Source organism: Pundamilia nyererei, unplaced genomic scaffold, assembly GCF_000239375.1.
Source record: "Pundamilia nyererei isolate P.nyererei 1_Seehausen unplaced genomic scaffold, PunNye1.0 scaffold00063, whole genome shotgun sequence".
Classification (NCBI taxonomy): domain Eukaryota; kingdom Metazoa; phylum Chordata; class Actinopteri; order Cichliformes; family Cichlidae; genus Pundamilia; species Pundamilia nyererei.
Genome location: NW_005187464.1, coordinates 572,486 through 597,740, shown reverse-complemented (window position 1 = coordinate 597,740; position 25,255 = coordinate 572,486). Strand labels below are relative to the sequence as shown.

Below are 25,255 nucleotides of genomic sequence, written 5' to 3'. Positions count from 1 at the left end.
TTTTTTTTCACATTCTGTCTCTCACAGTTGAAGTGTACCTCTGGTGCAAATTACTGACCCCTGTCATCATTTTAGGTGGGGGAACTTGCACAATCGGTGGCTGACTAAATACTTTTTTGCCTCACTATATACATATATATATATATATGAATGTTGCAATTATTAAATTAAAATTAATATATTTGCCATCTTGGGTGGCACAGTGGTTAGCACACTCACCTCACAGCAAGAAGATACTGGGCTCGAATCCAGATTCTTCCAGCTGACGCCTTCCTGTGTGGAGTTTGGAACTTGTGCCTACATGTGCTCTTTGACTTCCTGCTACAGCCCAGACTTTGAAACCAGACCTTAGTAAGCCAATGACGGACTGATGTGCTTCTTTGCCAGAAAGTTTAACAATCGCCAGTCTAAAAGCTTCCAAAATTAAACAACAATGTAGTGTAGTTATAGTTAGCTTTATCCTGAAGCTACTGCTTCATCCCATCATTTGACTCTTAATAAACAAATCATATTAATTATTGAATATTTCTGTTTTTATAGAAGATAATGTAGTCTAGTGGAGCGGGGTCAAAGACAGGCAGGCTGCCTTAGCATGCATTCTAAAAATACAAAGTCCATGAGGCCAAAGCAAAATACTTTCCAACAAAACTTTAACCAGACAGGAACAACTAAGGGGAGATTAACAGAAACACTGAGAAAGAACACAGGAGAGACACACTGAGGGTTAATCAGGGGAATAAGACAAGGTACAGGTAAAATCAATCAATTAGATGGAGGACAGAAAAGCAGCGCAAAGGTAAAACAGACAAAAGACTACTAAAAAAAAAACAAGTAGTAACAGGAAAGCAGACACCAACTTAACAAAAAAAAAATGCAAGCAGACACAATGTGGGCCAAACTAAAGAAATACAAAAATAAAATGCCCAAGCCTGAATGAAATCAAAACAGAATAATCCCTCTAACCAAATTCAGAAAACTAGAATAATCATAAAAACCAAAAGACAGCAAAATGTATTCCTAAACAAAACTAGGGCTCAAAAGTAACAAAATATGCAGATTAGCTAGGAAATCCAAAATAACCCCAAAAAAACCATGACCCTCAGTGGCTAAGCATGTAATTGAATTAAAACCACAGCCAAAGAACAAAAACTGAATGTTGTCACAAAATAAGCTGCATGGCCATGATGAAAAGGGACAAGCATACAAATTAAAAAGAAAAAAAAGTTTAACTCTGCCTTGTATCAACAGTTCAAGCTGGGCTGGTGATGTAATGGTGAGGGCGGTATGTTGTCGGCACACCATCATTAAAATACAACAGTCCCTGAGTGTTGTTGCTGACCATGTCTATTATGACCACATTGTCTCTCATTATCTCTCATTATTATTAAATGTTTATTTACTTTAAATGAAAGAAACAAGGAAAGAACTTCAGATAGCCCTGATGTGTAGCATAATCAGAGGTGTAAATTAGAGCATGCTTGAAGAAATTTAGTGTGTAATGTTGTTTAGTGCAAAATAAAAGGGCAACAAGAAAAGAACATTGTGTAAAAAAAAAAAGAAGAAGAAGAAAACAGGTGTCTGAGGGAAGAAAGCCACACAGGAGCTGAGCTCTGAGGGCTTTTATTGAGCTGGCACACTGGTCCCAAGTGCTACTGGTGTCACTGGAAACGAGCCACGCCAGCCCAATAAGGGCCGCAGATGAGACCTGCCACACAAACAGGGCTAAAGAAGCTAGAGTGGAGTGGGTATTCACCTTATTTACGTCATAAAAACAGGCAGAACTGGATTACATTTTAAGATTTTAATTTGATTACACAGGCAATTAAGCAAGTACTGGGTTTCATAAGATCTCAGATTGTGGGAATTTGCATTTTACAATTGAAATATATGTAGGGTATGACATTAAAAAATGTTTCCGTCATGATAAAATAACTTATTCACAATGCACTATAAAATGCAAATACAGCTTTACATGTCCTCTCTGCATTCATTTTACTTGACTAGCTGGAGGCAGTGTGCAGTGAAAAGTTTATGAGGTTCACAAACTTTTGACATTTATAGTCTGATGAAGAAAGTGCACGGTTGCGACAGACTTAATTATTACTTGCGAACCGTGCATTTAATGGTCGTCTTGATGCCGTAAATGCTAGTACGTGGATACGTGTTCCCAGAGAATTTCAGAGGAGTTTACAAGCATTGTTATTTTCCATCAGAGAGGTCAGATCCCGAATCAAACATAATTGCATCACATATTCTATCACGAGCTTTTTAGTTTCAGTTTGAAACTTCAGATGAGCATTTAACAGCCAGCACGAACCCTCCAGCATTTTGTCAGAGGTTATAGTGATTAACAACAATAATATTGGCTGAGAAAAGTGATTCAACAGAAGTGTGATCATGTTTCAGTGCTCTCCGTTGTCACGTCGTAGTGTCATGAAGAAAGAGACGGTGAGACGGCCTGAGTGAGAGAATGAGACAGCATGACAGACAGAGGGAGGGGAAGGAGGGAGAATCTGGCTGTGACAGCCTTTTCACTCTTTATGAATGGAGTTTTTCTTCCCACTCAGCATTCTAAAAAGTATTCGTCAATCTCAGCGCAGTGATTTGGCCCTACTATTGTGGGAAACTTTAATATTCATGAAGATCTTTCTTTTACTTGAAGGTTGAGGCTTTGCTGGGGATATTCACATTTTCCCAATATAGTTACTGTATATATTTATATTCTGAATTATCCTTAGAGATTCAGTAGAGAAGGTGTCCTGTCTACACATGGGCATTGTTAAGTCTTAGCATTGTAGGCTGTAGCCTATTTGGAAATAAAAAAAAATCCAAAACAAATCCATATAAAACAATAGAATGGAACATGGTCTTCGCATTATTTTAATGCCTCACGCAGGAGTAAAGTGACGGAGAGTTAAGGTGCAGATGAGACCAAGGTTCTGTTCTATTCAGTTTAGATTTAGTTATGCAGCACTAATCAAAAGCTGCCCCAAGGTGCTTTAGACCTCCTACAATATAGTATTCTGGAGAAAACCCCAACAATCAAATGAACCCCTATGAGCGAGCACTACGCAATGGTGGCAAGGAAAAAACCTTTCTATGCTGATGACATTCAGTTGTATGTCTTTTAATCCTCACCAGCTGGATAGGCTGTTTAACCTTGATTTGTGCTTGGCCCTTCAGTTACCTTGACCTGAGCTTGAACAAAACTGAGGCCAAGATCATAGCGCCTCCCGAGTTACATTCTGAAATCAGTCAGACTCTTACTGCTTTTTGTTCAGCTGCTAAATCCAGTGTTCAGAATCTTAATGTAATATTTGATTCCTTCCTCTTGCATGTAAAGTCTCTTTTTATCTCAGCTTCTTACCAAATGCACTGCTGCGCGCAGTGTTCAATCACATGCTCAGAATCTGCTGTTCCACCTACAAAACTGAAGACCAGGCGATAGAGCTTGTCAGTCTGGGCACCAAGGCTTTGAAAGAGTCTGCCACTAAAATTACATTTAGCTGACTCTGTGGAGTCTTTTGAAAACCAGTTAAAAACCTTTTTGTTTAACCAGGTACCTTCATTAATTTATAATTAATTACATATCTTAACTTGTTTTTGTAATTTTTATGGCATTACATTTTCTTATATATTTTACACTTTTTGCGTACATTACTTACCTATATTAAAATACACACAGGCAGGCATGCACACGCACACACACACCTACACACACACACACTCAACATATTGAATGCTTGTTTGATGAAGACTGTCAGATTGATAGAGTTTGTGAGTATTGTTAAGTTGCTAATTCTCATCTTCACGTTTATATAAGACCACTAATTTCACTGTTGATTAGACAAAAGCTGTGATCTCAGCGATGTCACCTGGATCTCTGAAAACTAAAAGACAGAGCAGTAGTTCAGCTCCATTGTATCAAATGTGGTTAATAATCTTTTCTTATAACTCAATGAAGAAAGGAAGCTAATCTTTGTCCTGCTGGATGATGAAGATAGTGTCACGCTTTCCTGACTCTCGCACCCCGATTGGACCATTTGGTCTAGACAGCTGTGTTGTCACGGTAATAAAGTGCTTTCCAGGATTCGGTGACAGCCGTTTTAACGCTGAGCTGCTGAAAATCCTCCTAATTTCACAGAGCTGAGGGTCAGTTTGGCCCCAGCTGAAAAATCGTTCAAGACACGCATTCCATCTTCTGAGAGTAATTTCATCATCTGTGTTCTGCCATGGCTTTTTGTTTCACAGGTTAGCGGTGATTTTTCACAGTCATCTATCCCGTTCCTCTTGCTGTGTGATGAAATGCGTGCCCGCTTCTTTAAAGTCACTTTCTGAAACAAAAAACATGGCTCATTTTCATGGTGCATTGCAATGCTAGTGCGGGTATTAAAGTAGGGTCTCTGTTTCAAAAGAAAATGTTTACTTTATGAAATGGAGACAGATTATTACAAACAATGCAATAATTGATCTCTGACTGCTAGAGGGCAGAATGTGAAGCACATAAAATCTGCAAAACGAAGTGACAATAATCTCTGAGCTAATCTACTCTCCACACAAGCCCTCCAAGTAGCACAGCACCCAGTTTACTAAGCCAGAGCTATGGTAGAGCAGCACCAAAGAAGTTACTGTACCTAAAATGGCAAGTGAAAGGGGCTCATACAAGTATGTGGTTTATAGAAGAAACAAAAAACAAGAATTTTTTTATTTTATTCAGGTAAAAGCAGTAATTTGTTCTCTTCAAATAGCTTAGTGTAGTGCAGTTTCCCTCATGTCATTTTGCTATTTTACCCATGCTATTGTACTGCTATTTTACTGCTCCTTTTCATGCTTACTGGAATCATTTGGGATTTATTGGAACTGTCCTGAATTTTTTAAGTTACAGCATACAGCAATACTGCAACAATATTGTCAGAAAAGAGCAGTGAGAAGAGGGTTTTTGCGATGCATCGATGAGCTCTAATCAGAACCAACAGGGAGTAGGAAAAATCTTTAGTCTGATGAAGAAATTTTGAGCAGACATAAAAATAAAATGAGGTTATAAAAAGATATGTCCCAGGATGGTCACCCAACCATTCTAATAAAAGTGTCTCACTGGGGACATGTGCGTGCACGCTTTTTCGGCTATGTATTTTTTGGCCCATGAAAGCCCTTCTTCGGCTTTGTGACCTTTTGATAACTCTGCATAATATTGTGCACAGGAAAGTACATCTGAATCAGTGGGTGTCTTTTGACCTAAACCCACCCTGTGGTCAGAGCATATTTCATCGCAAACAAACTAGACAGTAATAGTTGTTGCACATTATATTTCACACTGTAAGCAATAGTCATTAAATGAGTTCTTCATTTATTTAGGTCTGCAGCTTCTTAAAGGTGCAAGGCTGCAAGGCCTGCAAGAGAACAATTTATTAAGGAAAGATCAAGCCAGTACAAGCTGAAATATTCAATCCGTGATATTGACCAAGGTGTAATTCACACATTTAGAACAAAAAAAGGTTAAGATCATCATAGATTTTATTTTCCTGGAAAGACAGAGCCACGTAGGGAATTCCCATTCATTTTGAATTGATGATTGATCCTACAGCTGACTATGAGACAAACAATTTCTCAAGCAGTATAAATCATCTCTAAATATGTGTGATAGCAGATGTGCTATCACACAGGAAAGGAAGAATTAATTTAACTGAAAATAGCTCTTGCAACCAGTCTGCCCCACTTTGAACCCCTTTGTTTGGTGGAGTGACGCCCACCTACGGAGCTGCTTACTCCACTGGGCCCCCCATCACTGGCCTTTGGGCCCAAGTAGGCTGTGTGAGAGTCCAGAGAGGCTCCACGCTGGGCATTTGATGGAGCGCAGTAGGGTGTGTAAGGTGCAATGACCCATTCACATTGCTCCCCACGCGTTCATGCTCCAGAATAGTCTGACTTATCACATGTAATACACAGAGATGCACAAATCAGGAGTGACAGCTTTAAGGCTGGAGCACTGAAAAGACGAAGAGGCTTCTGGGAGCCGATGTTCCCACCCAGTTCTGACTTTCGGAGGGGACAGTTGTGGGTGGAGAAGCCCATTTGGCTGTTGTTGTTTTTGCCTTGTTTTAGCACCACATTTGCTTTTGTTTGTGTCCCCTTGAACCATTTGGAATGAATGAAACTCCACCCAGAAGACCCATACATACGGCATGTGATTGTGGAAATTCTTCCCTCTCGGAAATGTTTATGATTTCTATAGGCGCTCTTGTAGAGTTGACGCAATTTGGCACACGGTTTAGTCAATCCTCTTGACTTTTGCTGTGCAGTGTGTCCCTATTATTATTCATGTTTCTTCTGTTCGGTTGTAAGTTTGCAAGTGTGCTGGATTAGTGTGAAGTTGCAAAGTTGTGGCGGTGCCTGGAGGTGTGAGCTCTAATCGCCTCTAATCACCTGACGTGTGATGGGCTGATCCCTGCTGAAGCTCTTCGCGTGGTTGTGTTTTCACTCCTTTAACACACAGGCTCACTGGAGCAACTGGACAAGATTGAGCCTTCATCTGAACTTTAATACCATACTGTTAGTTACAGATTAATGCCTGCGCGATTTTTGCCATTCACACAACACCTGCGTCTGCAGCTGTAGCTCAGCACACTTTAGGTCAAGATGGGGTTGTGGAAAGGTCGGTTTCTTTTCCTTTTTCCCTCTGATGATTATTGTGGAATGCGTCGCCTTTCTTCTTCAACTATCAAACAAATGAAAGGTGCAGATGAAAGCCTTTTATTTTATAATCTTTCTTAAGATTTTCTAATTGTTAAGTGGGAGACTTAGATGCCATTAAATAACCTCTGCGGTGAGAAAGACGTAAATGTCATGTCTGGAGCACTGGTGCCGAGCCAAGATGGATAACCTGCAATAATCTATTTGTATTAACAACAAATGCAAATTTTCCTCTAGATTCTTGCTTTAGTTGTTCATACTCTCTCTGCCTTGCAGGATTTGATATCAGTTTGCTTTACCATAGTATATATACACATGTCCTCTGTAAGTTTATAGTCTTGAGTTCACTCTGTAGCTTCTGTGTCTCTCTTGGCATGCTGTGTGTTTGCACCAGTTCATAATGGCTTCACTGCTACCTTTCACACCTCACGGAGCCTCATGCTTGCATCCATCGCCCCGGTTCACCCCCGAATGCCCCCTCTGCACTGCTGTCTTTTCTGGGTATGAGGGATGAGAAAATTTGCACCGTGTGCCTGTGTTGTAGCAGCACCTCGGGGATGTGTAGATATACTCAGCTGTTCCCTCTGCGGTGGACATCGAAAGGGCTGGACAAATAGCACAGTGAGAGAGCAACAAAGTAACACCCTCCTCCCTCTCTTTTGCTCCCCCCCCCCCTCTTTTCTCAGTGTCTGTCTCTCCCAGGCTGTCAGTGTGGAGTAGTGCTGGAGGCTGCAAGGCGACTGTGCTGTGGGAAGTTGCTGAGAGTGCTGAGGGGGAAGTCACTCACAGAGAAACACTTGTACAGAAAGGAGCACTGAGCCTCTTTCACCAGAAGGATATAAAGTGCACTCTCGCACCTCCTCCTTGTTGCGCGGGGTGTGTTCGCTGTGCCAGGACCTCAGGGGCTTGAGGAAAGTTAATGCTGGCATGATGGTGGTGTTGCTGCCTCAGGAGTGGGCCTGGCAGGCTGTTCTCCTGGTGACTGGACTAGCATCACTGAGGCCTGGGTCTGATGGTGAGTGTTTTGATGTTTCTGCTGTCCTGCTGTCTTTATGTTTTGATTAACCATTTGGCTTATATCATAGGCATGTTTTCTTCCTGTGTATGTTGAGACTAGACTGGTTATGCACTTCTTTTACTGGTTGAGTTAGAAGCAAGTTTTCACATGTTTTATAGGCGATATCATACGCTGACAGGTTGATCGTGCTAGCTGTGCACTCGTCGGTCTATTTTTTGCCCTGGGGTATTTATGATGAAAAGCTATTATGATCTCCACAGGGGCTGCCATGAAAACCGGTGTGCATTTATCTCCGCTGTCCTGTCCACCCCCCCACCCCTCATGTCCCCAAATCCCCGTTCATGTTTTGAATTGTTTGAAGATGGACAGCCAGTTGTCTTTTATTATGAATGCCAGCAATGTCACAGTGCCCCGTAAGGTTGTGACAAGCTGAACTCCCAGTCTCAAGAAAAAGACGCTTGCCCATTTGTTCTGGTTGGAGTAGGTCAGTATGGGTATTACCATGTTTAGGTGGTTTTCAGTTTTTATTGCTATTTGCAGATATTATGACACATAAATCAACACTTAAATTATTTGTTTAAAATCTAAAAATGTCAAAATTAATCAATGAATTCTGCAATTTTTCATGTTGCATTTTCTTTTTCTTAAAACCTTTTACACCAACTATTACAGATAATTTTTAAAAAAAAGTTAGTCCTAATATTAAAAAACAGAAACATTAAAAAAATCATTAGTTGCACCTTGACTTTCATACTTCGTAACAACAGAGTTTGGTGTCAAGCTATAAAACCAGCATCTGCTTGCACACAGTAACATGCAGTGTTTATAAATTCTGCCATAAAGAGATGGTCTGGAAAATTTCAGCATGACTCTTAGCTGTGAGTGGATTTCCCTTAAGTGATAGATGGCATGCCACTTCTCTCATTTGTTCACCCAGTGCTGTGTTGGCCTCATCTTGCTCTCCGTTAGTTAAATTGTTTTCTTAGTATAGGATAGGGGCTCATTGGAAAACGGAAGGCTTCAGAAAAAAAGTTGCTCTTGCTGATGAATCCTTTTTAGTGAATTAGCCCAACTCAGATCTAAACTATGCGGGTTACTGGAGCAAAACTCATCAAAAATGCCTCCGAAGAGCAACATTGATTTTCACTCTTCCAAAACTGCAGCGTTAACTAACTGGAGGCAAAGTGTCTGCTTATTCCTGTCAGCACAGACTGATAAATACTTCCCGAAATGAAGCTGAAGAGCTTCTTGGAAAAGTTTTATATTAAGGTTATTCTTGAGCTTCCATAGTTTCACTCCCCTATGCTCAGCCTTTTCCCCCACTAACTTTTATCAATACCTTTTCTGTTTCCCCTTTGATTTGATCTTTTAAAGGTCACCCAAATGAGTTTAACATGTGGGAGGTAGCCCATAAATCTAAGTAGCACAGCCAGTTTGCCACCTGTTTCCCTAGGCTGGTAAGGTTCACAGAGAATAGATGAGTCCAAACACTGTTCATCCTGTGGCAATGCAGTGGAAATATAAAAAATATGGTCGGTTATATCATAATAAGTTAGGCTTTTTTGAAACTGATACATTGATATGTGTTAATTTCCTCCTAGCTATATTTTGGGTTAGGTTTTCCCCATGTTTGTCACTGATCGATAAAATATCTGTGGTATCGCTGCTGTTTCAGCTACTACCATTCAAGGAAAAAATGAACAAAAGTTGACGCGGGAGAAGTTGACATGGTATGTGTTTGGCTTAGTGACGTGAAAATATAAAAGGTCTGAAAGCTTGCTTGAGTACACTGGAGGAATTCTCTTGAAAGATGTTTATAATCAGGAGTCTTCACTGAAGAGCTGCTACTAAAGTAACTTGCCATTTATATTTTACTTCCAGCGATCTTCACATATTTGAAAAATGTGCATTGAACATGCAGTGGTTTAGACAGCCTGCAGGAAAACCTGAATAAGTTTAATGTTCTGTAGGTAGTGTTACATTTTTACTGCAATTAATAATTATGTTATTTATACGAGACAAAAGTCTTGACTAATGCACGTACTGCATACATTATTTGAAGTTATTTTAAATGGAGATCGAGTGTTCTTGGATGCTCAAGGAGGATGATGTCTAACTCAAAATCTTCCAGACAAACATGCAGAGGTTTTTCGCTCAGTACTTTGCAAGGACAAAAATTATATGCAACAATAATATACCTTTCCTTTGGAACATGTTTGTGAAGCTAAGCGCTGCACAGTAAGGTCAGAGTGTAGCGTGGCGAAGCGGTCCAGCAGTACAAAACAGCAGCAGTTGGTCCTCAGCAGGACCGAGCTCCTTCAGCGTTCTGTGTGCTGCTTCCTGTCAGGATGTGGATACGGTTCCCCCACACAGAATTTGATCCCCAGGCAGATGTGCTGCTCTAGCGGTCAAGCCTGGGAATAAAAACTCTATATGTGTGTGTCTGTGTGTGTGTCTATTAGTCATTCATGTGAACCATGTTAATATATCTGCTTTGTGAGGTTTGGAAACTTGGGACTATTTTTGTGAGTTTTAAGAACGTACTGAAGGGACTACTAAACCCTAGTTGAATCCTTTTGAAATATGAAATTATACAAAAAAGGCCCTGTTGTCTAACAATTAGTTAACAAAGTTAACTATGTTTGCAGGCTTCAGCTGGGATTCTTACTAGACTTTAGAGGTGGCAGCATGTGGATTTTGTGATTGTGCAAAAGTCCTTAGTCAAAGGCAAACATACTTGAAAATATATAATATGGAATATATAAGGCAAAAAGAGAGTTTGTGTAATTTTAATGAGCTTCAAATTTAGAATTGGGTATGAGCACCTTTATTATTCCCCACAGCCTAAACTATGTTAGCCAAGCTTTCTTTAGGTATCCTTCAGTAATAGTTGTCCAGGGTTTTTGGAGGACATTCAAAGCTCTTCTTTAGGTGCTGCGTGCTTCTTCTTTTTTTTCATTTTCTGCCAAGATGATTCCCCACCGTTTTTGTCTATCCGGTTATGCTTTTAGCACACAGACAGTGTGTTTGAGAACATTGTCACTGCTGAAAAATAAAGCTGTTGCAACCAGATGTTGTCTAGATGGTATTACATGGTTGATCAAAATATGATTTGATAAGATCCCATCAACACTGTCTGAAATGTAGTTTTTGACAGCCACCCTTCCATTGAGTGCTACTGAGGCTTCAGTGAACGGTAGACTGATGAACTGAACGGTCAGATTTATCTCTCAGGTCCTGCATCAGGTGCATTTGGTGGATTTTTTCCTATGTCTTATCAACATGATTTTCAGATATCTGCTGGAGATGGTTTCTTAAGACTGCCACTTTTCCCCTCCACTAGACCAGTTTGCTCAATTTTCTTAAGGACACTGTGTACAGGATACTGAGAGGTTTTTAGCTAATAGCTCTTTGGGAATCATGTTGTTGGTGCAAAAATACTTTTTATACTGTCAAACTGTGTTATTTTTGTCATTTTCCATAGAGTCAACTAAAGAAATGGGAAGAAACTATGTTTTTTAGACATGCTGCTAGTAACAAAGAGCCTAAAGATGCATTTTAAAATTGGTTCCTGTAATGTCTAGACACAACACTGATTCATCCCTTCATTAAGGTGTCCTTTTATGCTTGACTGCACTGAACTGGGCTGAAAAAGCATCCAATGTTCATAGAAAAACTTTGAAAGACCTTCAAAAAGCTTGGAGAGCTATTGTTGAAGACCCCTTTAAAACTTTACATGGAAGTCTGTAAAGCTCCTTGAAAGCAAAACATACGTAATGTAGGTGTGGCTCAAGATTTTTGCGCTATCCTGTATGTCTTCAGGTTTTTCACCCTAAGATACTACTCTCCTGGCTGTACTTTCATATTTAACATATAGACATGTGAGTGTACTATGCTATACTTACAATATACAGTACTTACATAGATTAAACAACCTTAAGTACAAAAGAGAAGCGTCTGCCCACATTTCCTTTTTTGGGGGGGGGGCAGAATGGCTAAGGTGACATATTGTGGTGGCGCTATGGCTGCAGTCTGTAATGAACCCCAGAATTTTTCAGTCGCTTGTGGCTTTTTCCAGTAAGTCCAGACCACATGAATAGATAGACGAGCAGTGAGACGCGTTGATGGGAATTGTGGGCAGATAATGTTAAAAAAAAAAATAAGAGAAGATGGGTTTGAGATGAGACAGATACACTTGTGGTGTCAGCACCTACACCTGTTTCTTGTCTATCAATGTGTGTGTTCGTCAGCCAGTGTGTGTCTGTCTGCAAACATTTTGCAAGATTCATACAATTATATGCAAGATTAAGAAGTTTAGTGCATCTGCGCACTCTATATATAGGCCTCTGTGTCTCTGTCTCTTTATGTTGCCGGCATCTGTTGTGAATAGAGCAGTTATTTCGTCTGTCTGTGTGTACATCTGCCTGTGTTTGAGTATTTGCATGTGGATATAGCAGCTCTTTGCTGTATTCACACCCATATGTAGAATTTCGTTTCTGACAGTGGAGCTATTTTTTTTTCGAGGGTGGGATTTGAGAAAAATGCAGGGCAGGGTCAACTCCATAAATTTGTCGTGGCATTATTGCTCTGTCTGGTGGGAGCCCCTGTCAGTCCTTCAGAAAGGCAGCCGATAAAGAGAAAACAGGTTGGTGGAAGCTGTGCGCTGGAAATCGATGACCTGATGTGGGTATAGCAGCAGCAGCAGAGAAGAAGAAGCGAAGAGTGTGGAATGTGCTCCTTGGACACTTTCTTGTGTGTGCGTGTACAATATGCGCACATGTGTGAGTGTCTCATGTGGCACAGGCCTTTGAAGCCTGTAGGGGGTTAAGAGGAATGAGAGTGCAGTGGCAGGGTGGAGGAGGATGTATGGGCCCTTTGCAGGTTGGTTGTGACCCCCTCAGGGTCAGAGTGCACCCGGCAGACAAGGGGGAAGATGCCTCTTTTTGAGAAGGTGATTTATCATGGCCACCTGGAGTAACTTATCCTCCTCTGCACCCATGACGAACAGTTAACAGTCTGTGCAGTGGTCACAGCTCACAGATGCCTGTTGTCTAGTCTGTGAAGTCTGCTCCTGTTATACAGCTCTGTTAATTGGAGTGCTTATTTTTCAAGGCATGCAAACCCCGTCACATCCCATTGTTGTTACTATTTTGATTAAAATCTTTTATTTGTGATAAAGAAAAAGGAAAGTAAAAAAAGTTCAACGAAACAACAATGTAGCACCTCAAACTGACTCAACTTAAAACAATCAGTAAAAGTCGAACATTTGGTTAGAATAAGGAAAAATGGAAGCACGTCTTCCATTAGAACTGCCAAAAATAAAGAAGTTCATTTAAAAAAATGCATGTCTTAAAAAACGTTTAAAAAAAACACACCCAAAAAACCTAACAAACAGAACATGTTATCAAGTGGGAATTTCCATGATTCTTCCATGATGGCTCCCATTTGTCATTGCTGCCATTATAAGATTGTTACAGAGGTCATAGTCATGCTTTGCTTAGCACTATAAAAATGGAAGGAGGTTGTGTCACAAACAAGACCAATATTGCTCAGTCACAGCCTGCAGAAATGAACAGAAATGAGAAACATGGTCATAAAGGTGGCAGATAAACTACCGTCAATAATGCAGACATGTTTGGGAAAAGTTCAATCCAGTGTGGAAGCGCTCGCATGTACAGTGCCACTGATGGTGATGAGCTGTGACTGAAGGCTCTCCAGCTGGAGTAATTCACCATAATTACACTTCGCTTGCTCAGAGGGTGTGTGTGTGTGTAATATTGTGTCAGAGACAGAGGAGCTGCCTGTGGAATGTGTGAGGGATGCAGATCAGGTTTCTGGGTGACCTTCAGCGTGCTACGTCGCTGACAATGCAAGTTTGTGTGAGGGTCCATGTAAGCTTATGCATCTCCAAGACGAGAGTAAATATAAGGAGGAAATGAAACGAAAGGTGGGCAGTATATATATGTGCATACATGGGTGACAGTGCACTGGTGTAGTAGTTTAAAGTAGTTCATAGTAATGAGTCAAACTTAATGTGATTTCCAGTCACATTAAGTTATAGGACACAGAATATTAGTAGAATTTGATGCCACTCTCCTGCAAATACAAATAATGAGGCGATAATGAGTAAATAAATAAACCTCCAGGGTCTGCAGATGGAAGTTGGGATGTTGAAAGGCTGGAAACAGCAGGAAATGATGAAAGGTGGTATTGGCAGTGAGATGTAAGAGAGTGAGGGATGAGACATTCTGCAGCTAGACCACCTAATTGGGAGAATGCATGTGACACATTATGTGAGAGTCAGTGTGAAGAAAATGTCACATCTTGGTTATTTTCCTGTCTTTAGTTTAAGAGAGGTAGTTTCTCTTTGATTTTTTTCTTCCCATCATTGAGGCTTTTTAGTAATTTGTTGAACATCAGTGACTGTGCAGTAAAATTACTCATATGTACAGCAGGCTTTAAAACTTGTTGGATAAATACTTTCATTATGACTTCCATAACAGACAGTTTGTATTGTAGTGAGGTTGAGGGCCCATCCAATAGTGATTTTCGGCCTTATCTATATCCTCAATTTCAAATTGATGGCAGCAACATAACTATATTTTTAATGAGATACCACAATGTCTCTGTTTAAACACTTGATACATTTTCTGTGTTCTACTGTGAATAAAATGTGAGTTTATAGAGCTTGCAGATCATGTTCTGTTGTTTAAAATTTTCACACAGCCTCCCAACATTTGTTTAATTGGATTTATATATTGGTCCATCAGTCAATGAACTGGCGGATACGATAGAATCTGCATACTTTGTACAGCAAGCTATAAAACTTATTGCCTTCATGTCAAACAATATGTGTAATCAAGCAAGTTTATTTATAAGTACAAATTGTTTGAGACTAATCTGTTCATAGCCAAATGAACTGTTTAGAAAATATGTAATCCATGTGCTGCTCTACGTAATGCTCATTTTTGTGTTTATGTCATTGCAGTTAAGTGCTGTCATGGTACAACGTGCACCTTGTTTAGCAAAAGATTAAGTGACTCAGAGCTCTTCAAGACAGAAAGTTCCTTACAGACTCGTGAAACATTCCATTCTTGTGTCCTTGTTTTGAATATTTGCAAAACAGATGTGATAGAGAGACCAAGGCCACTGTGAGGGAGGATCTGAACACCTCCACAAACTTCCCCTCTGACAGAAACAGCAACACAGAGTGAAAGGACACAGTCCCACTTAAAGAATAGTCACTGTATTTGGTATTGCAATCTGATTTAGCCTTTTCATCACGTACTCCTCTGGAGGATTAATCATGTCTCCCTTTTGATGCCTGGTTGGCTTTCTGGCTGTTTCTGCCCTTTAGATCTTGTTGCATCTATCAGGGGGAAACTTTTCTTGGATTTGACTGACACTGAGCGCTAACATGGAAATGGGCATTCTTGATGTCTTGAAAGCCTTGACTTTGGCTTCACTGTGTGTAATCTGTTAAACAGGTTAATTTTTTAAATATATATATATACATACATACATACATACATACATGGAAAATAATGTGAAGGTAAAAGGAAAAGTGAGAATCGGACAGAGAGCAAGAGAAAGACATCCATCTAGTGTGGCACAATGCTGTTCCGCTCTTTGACCACAGTGGTCTTTGGGGATTATCTGCTGTCATGACTGATTTTGCACCGAAAGACTTTATGCAGCTTCAGCTACTTTACAGTAAGAGTGAAAAAAAAAGCGCATAAGCTGCACAGTTACTTTTAATTGAAAAATGTTTCTATACCAATGAGCAGGGTTATTATAGTGTGTCATACTGGTTTAAATAATTATACGTCTTTTGGAGATTTCAGCTTGCATTCTTTTTTAGCCCAAATATTTGTTACACGTGTTTTATTAATTTTACAATGTACGATTACAGGTCATATATCTGGCATTATTCACAGTCTAAAAACAATTAAATAACTCCTTTCCATCCATGTTTTCCAAAAAAGGATTTCAAATTTTGATTTGTTGGACCACAGAATAGTTTTCCAGTTTCAGGCCAGAGAGGACAGCAGCCTTTCTGGATCTTGCTCATTTGTGGCTGCTTCTTAGCATGGTAAAGATTTAACCTGCATTTGTGGTTGGCAAGCTGAACTGTGTTCACCCACAAAGATTTCTGGTCTGGTTCTGGTGCTTCTGATGTCCATGACAGAGCCATGCTTGTTTTGAGTTTGGTGAGGATGAGAGGAACATCGAATACTGATTTTCTGACAAAGCTAAAAATACTGATTTCCAGCTTTGTCCCTTGCACACAGAGCTTTTTCCAGATTCTTTGAAATTTTGATGCTATTATGTACTGTAGATGATGATATATTCAAAGTCAATTAAACAATTTTGCATTACAGAACATTATTCCTAAATTGTTCTGCAATTTATAGACACAGTTTGTTTGCAGGTTGCTAAACCTCTCCCCTTTGTTTCTGAAAACTCTTCCCCAGCTGTTTCCTTTTAGTACCGCTTCCTTTTTTCACTCTTTTCCTCCCCTCCCCTATGAGTTTATGAAGTTTGCAAATCGGTCCATTGATCAGTGACGTGGGAGATGCAATAGATCCACATACTTCATATTATGTTTTCACTTGTTTCCTTGATCAGCTCCTTTATCAGCTCTGCTAAACTCTGACCACTTGGAGTTAAATTCAGAACAGCAGGGTTTCTTTCAGCAGCACACTGTTAAACTCCAAACAATGCTAAGCTAGGAAGACAATTGACAGGCTTTGAAAAAGGGGATGTGTTATTATTATTGATCACTGATCACTGATTTTCCTGAGGTGCAGTGTACTAAAGTTTTCTGTCTCCTGTGTCTTCACTGTACAGCTAATATGTTGGACACTATGCTCCTGAAGAACGGGGGGAAGGGGGCATCGGATCGAAGGGTGGAGGAGAGCAGCAGCGCAGCCACAGTTTTAGCTCAGAACATGCTTTGGTGCCACTGCTACCATCACTGTCCTGAAGACTCGGTCAACAACACTTGCATGTATGCTGGACTACACACTTGCATGCTCACAAAACAGACACATACAAACTTTTAAAAAACACTGTGTTAAGCCCATTAAAAGAAAACGCAAACATTTACCCGGTGTAATTAGCCAAAAGACTCATAATTGCGTGATTAGATCAGAAGCACACAAATGTTTTAATTCAGCTCCATTCTTCTGAAACCCCTGAAGCTTCGTGAGGCACAGCTTATTTCTACTCTCATTATCCATTTCAGTTGTTTGTTTCTTTGTTTGTTTGTTTTGTTTCAGAGATTACATTTTAATACTTAGTGGTACAAGGTCTATATGTGCTTAGATGCAGTTATTTAATATATAAGGATATGAATGTACTATTTGTCATCTTTGCTATCTATTTGTTTTGTGTCATTATTACTTCATCTCAATTTTTTGACTATATTTAAAGGTAAAAAATGTACTCATAAATACACATCATTTAGTGTGTAATTACATCTTCCTACAAATTGTTGGATTCTCATAAGCTTAGAATGAATCTATTAAAAATATATAAACGTTAATTTGTGGAAGCCACCATGTTGCCCTGCCACGAATACAGCGGCCACGATCACCACCGCTCTCTGTCCTTCCTCATTTCCATTTCATCCTCATCGTCCTCACCTCAAGCCTCATCTCCTGAACTGAAGTCAGGGCTCTTTCACATTCAAAACATTCATAAATGTGCTAGTGTATTCCTGGTATTGTCACAATTACTCATGCCACTAGATTAGACACGCGACTAACATGCTGACAGTCAATAAAAATGATCTTCAGATCTAAATATTTATTTGGATTTCTGTGATGGTGAAATTGTGTGCATATTCTTTGTAGGACTGATGGTTACTGCTTCACTATGGTGGAGGAGGAGGAGGGGGGGATTGCTGTACTCACTGCAGGTTGCCTGGGACTGGCTGGCTCTGAGTTTCAATGCAGAGTAAGTCTGCTGCATGTGAATGTGCGTGTGTCACCCGTGAAATCTTTTTAAACCTTTATAAGCTTTACTTGACTTACTGAAGCTGTTGATGAGACCCATTTGAATAAGAATTGTCCAGACCATTGTGTTTACTTTCTACACAGTAGAAGAGCTTTTGTTATATTACAAAATGCTAACTAGCCTCCTCTCATTAGTGTTACATAGACATGCACAGTTCTGACATTTTGTTTGTGTACATGAAAGGACACGTGGAACGCACGTTCAAGGAGAGCTCTCGAGTGTTGCACGGATCAAGACTTCTGCAACAGAGACTTGCGTCCCACCCTTCCTCCACTGATGACATCAAGTAAGACAAACACACACACACACACACACATCCACTCTTTCACACATTTTTTTTTTTCACATAATGAAATCCTGCCCCTCTTTAAAGTGTGAGTGGCTTTCAAAACTGGCTCTTTTAGGCCACGCTGGGTTGGTGATGGGTAGTGACAGTTTAAGCTGTTACAAACCACAGTGTGGTGCTGGAGTGAAGTGGCACATAGAGAGACAGAGAGAGAGAAGGAGAGAGAGATGAAACGGAGCCTGCAGATTTGGCTTGTTCTCTCACCCTCTAATGAAAAGGACAGCCTCTCCCCAGGGCCTGCTTGAGTTTCTTGCCTCAGGACGGATGTGAGATATCTGTCCATCTGTCATGCCACAACCCACTAACTAACACACACATACACACACCTTCTCTCTCCCTCTGGCACATACACTAACCTATGTGTATTTTTTATACATTCAAGCTACCTCAGCTGTTTTGTTATTTGACTCTTTTTTCGTAGTTTGAGCTTCATTCTTATACGTTTTAATAACAAGGAACAGTTCTTACTGTGATCTGAGGATAGGATAGAACAAAATCTCAATGGGCCAGAAAGGAGTGTTAAAAAAAAGTTGCAACGCGGCTTTATCACCAAGTGAAAGATTAGCACAAGAAAACAGCAAGCGCTGCTCTCACGTCTGAGGATGAAGTCAGTTTTTAAACAGTAACAATGGACAGTTATGGTAGTAATTTATTCTATGCATTATGTTTTCCTTTAAATGTAGGTTCATTTGAAACATTACTTATCATCAGTTAATTTGCAGTGACCTTATAAGAAGTTCTTTCTCCACGAATTCTTATTGTGTTTGTGTGTGTTATTTTTTCCCCACCATGAAGTATCACTGTTCAGCCATTCGTGTTTCTGTGCTTCTGATTGACAGTGCAGAAAGTCTAGAGCCCCAGAGCTGCTTCAGACCTCTGGGGTTTCTGTAGATGTCCGTGTGACATCTGATATGTGAGATTTGGGAGCGGGATGTGATCGATAAGGCAGTAGGAAAAGGGGGTGCAGGGAAGAAATAGAGAGATGGAAGGGGGGAAACTTGTCCCTGCCAATGAGAGATATTTGGAATGACGCCCATGAACAACTGACTGTCACCTCCATTTATCAGTAGTTGTTCTGTTGACTTTCCATCTTGACCAGACCAGGATTTTTTTTTTTGTTGTTGTTTCAAAATCGCTAAATTAAAAAAAATAAAAAACTCTAATTTACATCTTCTCATCATTACATTTTTAGATTACCACAGTATCCAGTACATGGCTCTCTTAATTTCAGTCACAGTTTGCAGCATCATCCTTGGCATCATCCTCGTATTTTGTTACCTAAGGTAAGAAGGTCGTCTCATACACACATAATTTAAACACTTTCACACCTCTGGATGTTCACTCAGCAAACTTTCTGCGCCAGATATAAACGGCAGGAGTCACGGCCACGCTACAGTATCGATCTGGAGCAGGATGAGACCTACATTCCCCCTGGGGAATCTCTGAAGGACTTGATAGAGCATTCCCGTAGCATTGGGTCTGGCTCTGGGTCAGGACTCCCTCTACTGGTAAGCAAAACTCTCTACACCTCTGCGTCACCTCAAGGTGAGATTAACTGTGATAAAATAATCACTGTGTCACTCCATTGTTTGTAAATATATGCAGAATATGCAGAAGAAAATGTCACACAATGATTTTTAGTGCAGTAAAATATCTGAATTACATCAACCTGTTCGCTCGTATAAAACTTAAACAGAGCAAGATGCTCAGAAGGAAGTTTTTCTATATTTATAATGAAAAAAGTGGATTTTAAAGAGACTTGTCTTTGTAAAAATGGAATTTATTTTGTTTTGTTGTTTCATTAATTTGTTTCCAGGTGCAGCGCACCATCGCCAAGCAGATTCAGATGGTTAAGCAGATTGGAAAAGGACGATATGGAGAAGTCTGGATGGGCAAGTGGAGAGGAGAGAGAGTGGCTGTCAAAGTCTTCTTCACCACTGAGGAAGAAAGCTGGTTCAGAGAGACTGAAATCTATCAGACCTTCCTGATGAGACACGACAACATACTGGGTAAGGTCCTGAAAACTGCGAAGTGAGTGTAAAAGAATGAATGCACTTAGTTAACAGTGAGCAGCGGTTGCAATCAGCACAATGAAGGTTTGTTTTTGTTTTTCTTCTCAGAGGTCAGTTAGGGTCAGGAAAGTAGTTACGCTGCAGAATGTGTTAATGTTGCAAATGTAATGGTAAAGACAAAAATCCAAGAAAGAACAGTCAGTTGCTGTATTAAATGTATGAAAGTTAATTTAAGAAGAAAAAGGTGAACTTCCAAATGGTACATCTATGAATACAGGAATAAGGCCATAAAATAACTAATACCAAAAGGAAACCTAAAGTCCAAGTTTGATATGCAATTTTATGCAAATGCATAAAAGGATCGACAGTTCCAAAAATAATTTCCCATTCCAAGTTGGTGTCCCATGGAGCCCTGGCACCCCCATCTGTTGCCATCCTGGGCGGGCGTACCACGTGACTTCCACAGACGACCATTCTAACATTTCCATCGCTATCAAAGTCGTTTTTTTGGTGGGTTATTTTGGAGTTTTGATAGGGGACCATCTTGTTTGTGCCACACATTTGTTTTTCTCGAAGTATCTTGATGCATGTCCTCAGATTCAGCAAAGACTGATTTATATTACCTGCTTCAGGTATACTAGTGCCTTCTGCTCCTGTCCTGCCAGGTCGCTCACTTCATGCCAAGTCCACCAGGCACAGCTGCCTGACACTTATCTGGTTCTTATCCTGGAGAACATTCTTGCCTTTTGCATCAAGAGGGGCCTGAGCCAGTTTAATAATGAACACACTGTGGGAGCGATTGGATTTTCTGTTCAGCCAAGTGTTTGCAACCTTCCTCTTTTTTTTACCTCTCCAGAACACTTGAAAAGCCTCCTCTGCAGATTTGACTTCCACCTCCAGACAACCAGCCACGTACATGATGTGGGCTTGATTGCATCTTTCCTCCAGGAGATCGTAGATGTTGTAGTTGTAGATTTCTACATAGGAGATGAAGCTGCTGTAGCTGCTGTCATCATCCACGCCATCTGATTTAGAGGCCTCATGGCAGCAATTTCAGGATCATCTACTTCAGTCTGAATCTCCATACCATTTTTATCATCAGTCTTAAATACATATCTCTTGGCCTAGTAAGGACCTAAACTGTTCAAGATCATGTCAACGAATAGTAATATAAGAAAAAAAAGAAAAATCTCCACAGTTCTTTCACATGTTAGAGGAATGCTGCTGTAATGAATGAAAGGAATCTGTCAGCATGACTCTTTGGCAAATGTGTAAAATTACTTTAATAGTTATTGTATAATCATATTTTCTTTTCTTTCTTTTTTTTATGTGGATCTATTGTTAAAAAAACAGAAATTTCTGCAGTAGTGAGTGATAAAATATGATCTCTTCTGGTATTTATTTGCTTTTTAGTACTTCATTACTTTGGTATGGTATGAATAGCCACGGGGGAGGACTTTATCAGAAGGAAAAGCTGTAAAACTTTTGAAAATTCAGGTAAAAGTCCAAAATTTATGCTGTCATTCCAATATAGAGGGCTGGATTGGAGTGTCTCAAGCCAATTCTGGCCCCCAGGCCTTACTTTTGACACCCCTGGTTTAGGCTCTTCTTGGAACTCATTGACTGGACTGCTGACTTAGCCTCTGGGGTTAACGACTAATTTCTGGAGTTTCAGAGGGCTCTGGAAGTTTTGATAACTGAGTGCCAATGTCAAAAGCCCGGGAATGATTGATGGTTGCACATTTAGTATTTATGCATCTGCTCAAAGGGCTATATTTATATTTATGTAGGTTTTATAGGTTTTTCAGGTTTATTAACATTTGATTTCTATGTTAATGTTAAGACGATTTAGATTTAAAACTAAAAAGGTCTCATTTTGTTCTGCTTCCACACTCTGACATTAACTGTGGATGCCAGTTGCATGCGGGTCAGACTTTGAAATCTCTAGATTTAGAGGAAAGGAGTGTTGGGTTTCTCGGAACTCATTGTTAACAAGTGTAGCAATTAAAGTCTGAACAGCAAGCTGTCATAGACAAAGACAAAAAAAATATGAAATATCTGTAAAGATACACATTTTTTCAACATGTTTCCAGGGAGATATAGCGATACACTGGGTTTTGCATTTCAAAAGCAGAGGTAATAACTGACTAACAAATGGAAAATGAGTATTAGAAAGAAAAAATACAGTGCATGGTTCCTACTTCCATGCACTATGTTTGATTGTTTTGGAAGTTACACACACAAATGGATGTTCAGTGACTGAGCACAAGTTGGTGAAATGTCCCCAAAAGTGAATGAAACCATGCGCATTGATTTCTGTGTGTATATTTTAATCCCCTCACACCAGCTATCTAATCCCCAGGATTCATTGCAGCCGACATCAAAGGAACCGGCTCGTGGACTCAGCTGTACTTAATTACAGACTACCACGAGAATGGCTCTTTATACGACTACCTCAAGTCCAACAGCTTAGACGTCAAGGCTCTTCTGAAGCTTTCGTATTCCTCCATATCAGGCCTTTGTCATCTCCACACTGAGATCTACGGCACACAGGGCAAACCAGCTATTGCACACAGAGACCTGAAGAGCAAAAACATCTTGGTTAAAAAGAATGGATCCTGCTGTATTGCAGACCTCGGTCTGGCTGTCAAGTTTAATAGGTACACAAGACATTTTGAGTCTTTTGAGCGTTTATATTAATACTGGACGATGCTAAAAATTCTTTGACTCGTTCCTTTTTTTTCCTCCCTGTCTCAGTGACACCAATGAAGTGGATATCCCTCCTAACCTACGCGTTGGAACAAAGCGCTACATGCCACCTGAAGTACTGGATGAGACCCTCAACAGGAGCCACTTCCAGTCTTTTATAACAGCTGACATGTATAGTTTTGGCCTTATTATCTGGGAGATGGCCCGACGATGCATCTCTGGAGGTGAGGAAGATGTGTTTATTTTGACTTGAAGTGTCTTAATATTTTATTAATGATAATTAATGGACATTTTCTTTCATTAAACTCCAGGTATTGTGGAGGAACATCAGCTTCCCTATTATGACCTCGTCCCGTCCGATCCTTCATATGAGGACATGAGAGAAGTGGTTTGCATAAAAAAACAAAGACCTTCTTTTGCTAATCGATGGAGCAATGATGAGGTACTCTTATCTTTATCCATTTAACTTAAACTTAATGGTGTTTATGTGTGAATGTCATTACATCAACATGGTTACTTACATTAAAATAAATCCATGTAAATATGCATGAATCTGCATTCTAAGTGGAGATTTCTGCCTCATAGTATGAGAGAAATGATGCATTGAAACAGCTGTTATTAGCACAACAGCTGTTAATCATACACTTTTCCAGAGTATTCTTTAGTTTACAGTTTACCTGTAAAACTTTATCAGTCAAATTATTTCCTCTGCCAAGGAGGTTATGTTTGTAGTAGTGCTTGCATGCGTATCATTCTTCCTGTATGTAAACGTGATGCCTCGAAATGTCTTGAATGGATTCTGATGAATCTTTGTAGCAGTGTAGATCATCCACAAAGGTCATTCAAGGTCAGGTTTATGATTTATTGGTTGGAAATTGAGAAAAGGGCTTATAACTTAGAAACTATGATGAAGTGTGGTGTGTATTGTCAAAATATAGAAAGCTTTGTATAAGGATTTAAAATAGCATTTCATATTTCACCTTTGAAGTGATTCTACATTGGCCTTTTTAAACTATGTTATTTCTACAACATATAGAGTGAGCATACAGGGAATGATATATGGGGTTTCTTAATATCACTTTTTTAAAATTTCTGTGTTATGTGCATTACAGTTATTGATTATAACCGCTTTTTCTAATTGATATTTATTATTAAATGCTACCCATTTATTATATCCACATAAATAAATAAAATAATTATACTCAAAATGATATCAAGTATATTAAAATGGGTTTCAGCTTGGCAAATAATAAAAAGCCTGCACTTTGCACATAAACACAACGCTATTCCCTTTAAAAAAAAACAAAGGACAGCCCTGTTTCTAAGCTATAGGTTGACCTTGTAGGTCTCGGTGGATGTAAGGTACATTTTTGCTAAACATGTTTTTGCATGCCCATAAATAATTAGTAATCATGGATTAAACCATTTGCCTAAAATGTACTTGTATTCTTATGCATATGGTCGTGTGTGTCTTTAGTGTCTACGACAGATGGGGAAACTCATGTCGGAGTGCTGGGCTCACAATCCAACTTGTCGTCTCACAGCCCTAAGGGTGAAGAAGACTCTTGCGAAGATGTTAGAGTCCCAAGATATCAAACTGTGACAGAGAGTCCACAGAAAAGATATCATCTCCCAGAGTCTCATCATTACCACTGGCACAGGCCACTCAAGCTGGCCAGAAGAAAGGGAAGAAGAAAAGAGAGACTGTGAATAATAGAACAAATATAACTGACAGGGAGGATGAGTGATAGAGATAATGGTCACCGTAGGGCCAGAATAATGATATATACCAAAAAATTTATTATATCAGGGGACATCTGCTCTACCATTGTCTGAGGCGCCTCTCCCTCAGTGTTCAGACTGTGCTTTCTGTGAAAGCTAAGTGGTTTCTGGTTCCAGACTGTTCAGGGGGCCTTGCAGGACTAAAATCTGGAGGATGCTCTTGCGCTGCTCCTCTAAAGCCATATAGCAGTATTCTACGGGCAGTCTTTTGTACTGTCAAAGCTGCTTTGTGTGTGTGTGTTTTGCTGTTTTGTTTTTTTCTGAGTCAGCCGCTGCATGCTGTGATATCACAGTGGACTTATGACGATGATAGTCATCCATTGACCTCAGTGTAGAAGATGTGGATTCATACCATTATTATTATTGCTGAACAAACAGAAACATGATTAATATATATATATATAGATATATTAAACAAACAAATATACATGCATACACACACACACACACACACACACACACACTCAAGGTGAATCAAAAAAGAATCATCTGATTTCTGATTTCAGTGTGCTTTAATTCAACAGCCGGAGACAACAGAGACAATTTGTGAGGTTCATGTGGTTGTTTTTGTAGTTTGACTATCGTATGGATATATACCATCCGTCCATATTTAGCCTTTTAGTTTAAAATGTACAGGATGGCTTTTGAAACCAGATGATTCTTTATAACCTGTGTGTG

The 25,255-nt window shown here is 39.7% G+C and overlaps 1 protein-coding gene across 2 annotated transcripts in view; it reads left to right on the top strand.

Annotated features, from left to right (window-relative positions):
• Positions 1-24,958, top strand: part of bmpr1bb (bone morphogenetic protein receptor, type IBb) — a 55,739-nt gene extending 30,781 nt beyond the window's left edge. For both annotated transcript variants that reach the window (XM_005735194.1, XM_005735195.1), the window contains 11 exons: positions 7,377-7,705; positions 16,559-16,718; positions 17,566-17,668; positions 17,912-18,014; positions 19,267-19,357; positions 19,438-19,582; positions 19,891-20,083; positions 22,449-22,746; positions 22,844-23,019; positions 23,107-23,237; positions 24,273-24,958. In XM_005735194.1, coding sequence (XP_005735251.1) covers positions 7,618-7,705; positions 16,559-16,718; positions 17,566-17,668; positions 17,912-18,014; positions 19,267-19,357; positions 19,438-19,582; positions 19,891-20,083; positions 22,449-22,746; positions 22,844-23,019; positions 23,107-23,237; positions 24,273-24,398 — 1,614 coding nt within the window. In that variant the 5' untranslated portion in view covers positions 7,377-7,617 and the 3' untranslated portion in view covers positions 24,399-24,958. The remainder of the gene's footprint in view (positions 1-7,376; positions 7,706-16,558; positions 16,719-17,565; positions 17,669-17,911; positions 18,015-19,266; positions 19,358-19,437; positions 19,583-19,890; positions 20,084-22,448; positions 22,747-22,843; positions 23,020-23,106; positions 23,238-24,272) is intronic.
• Positions 24,959-25,255: the final 297 nt, after the last annotated feature.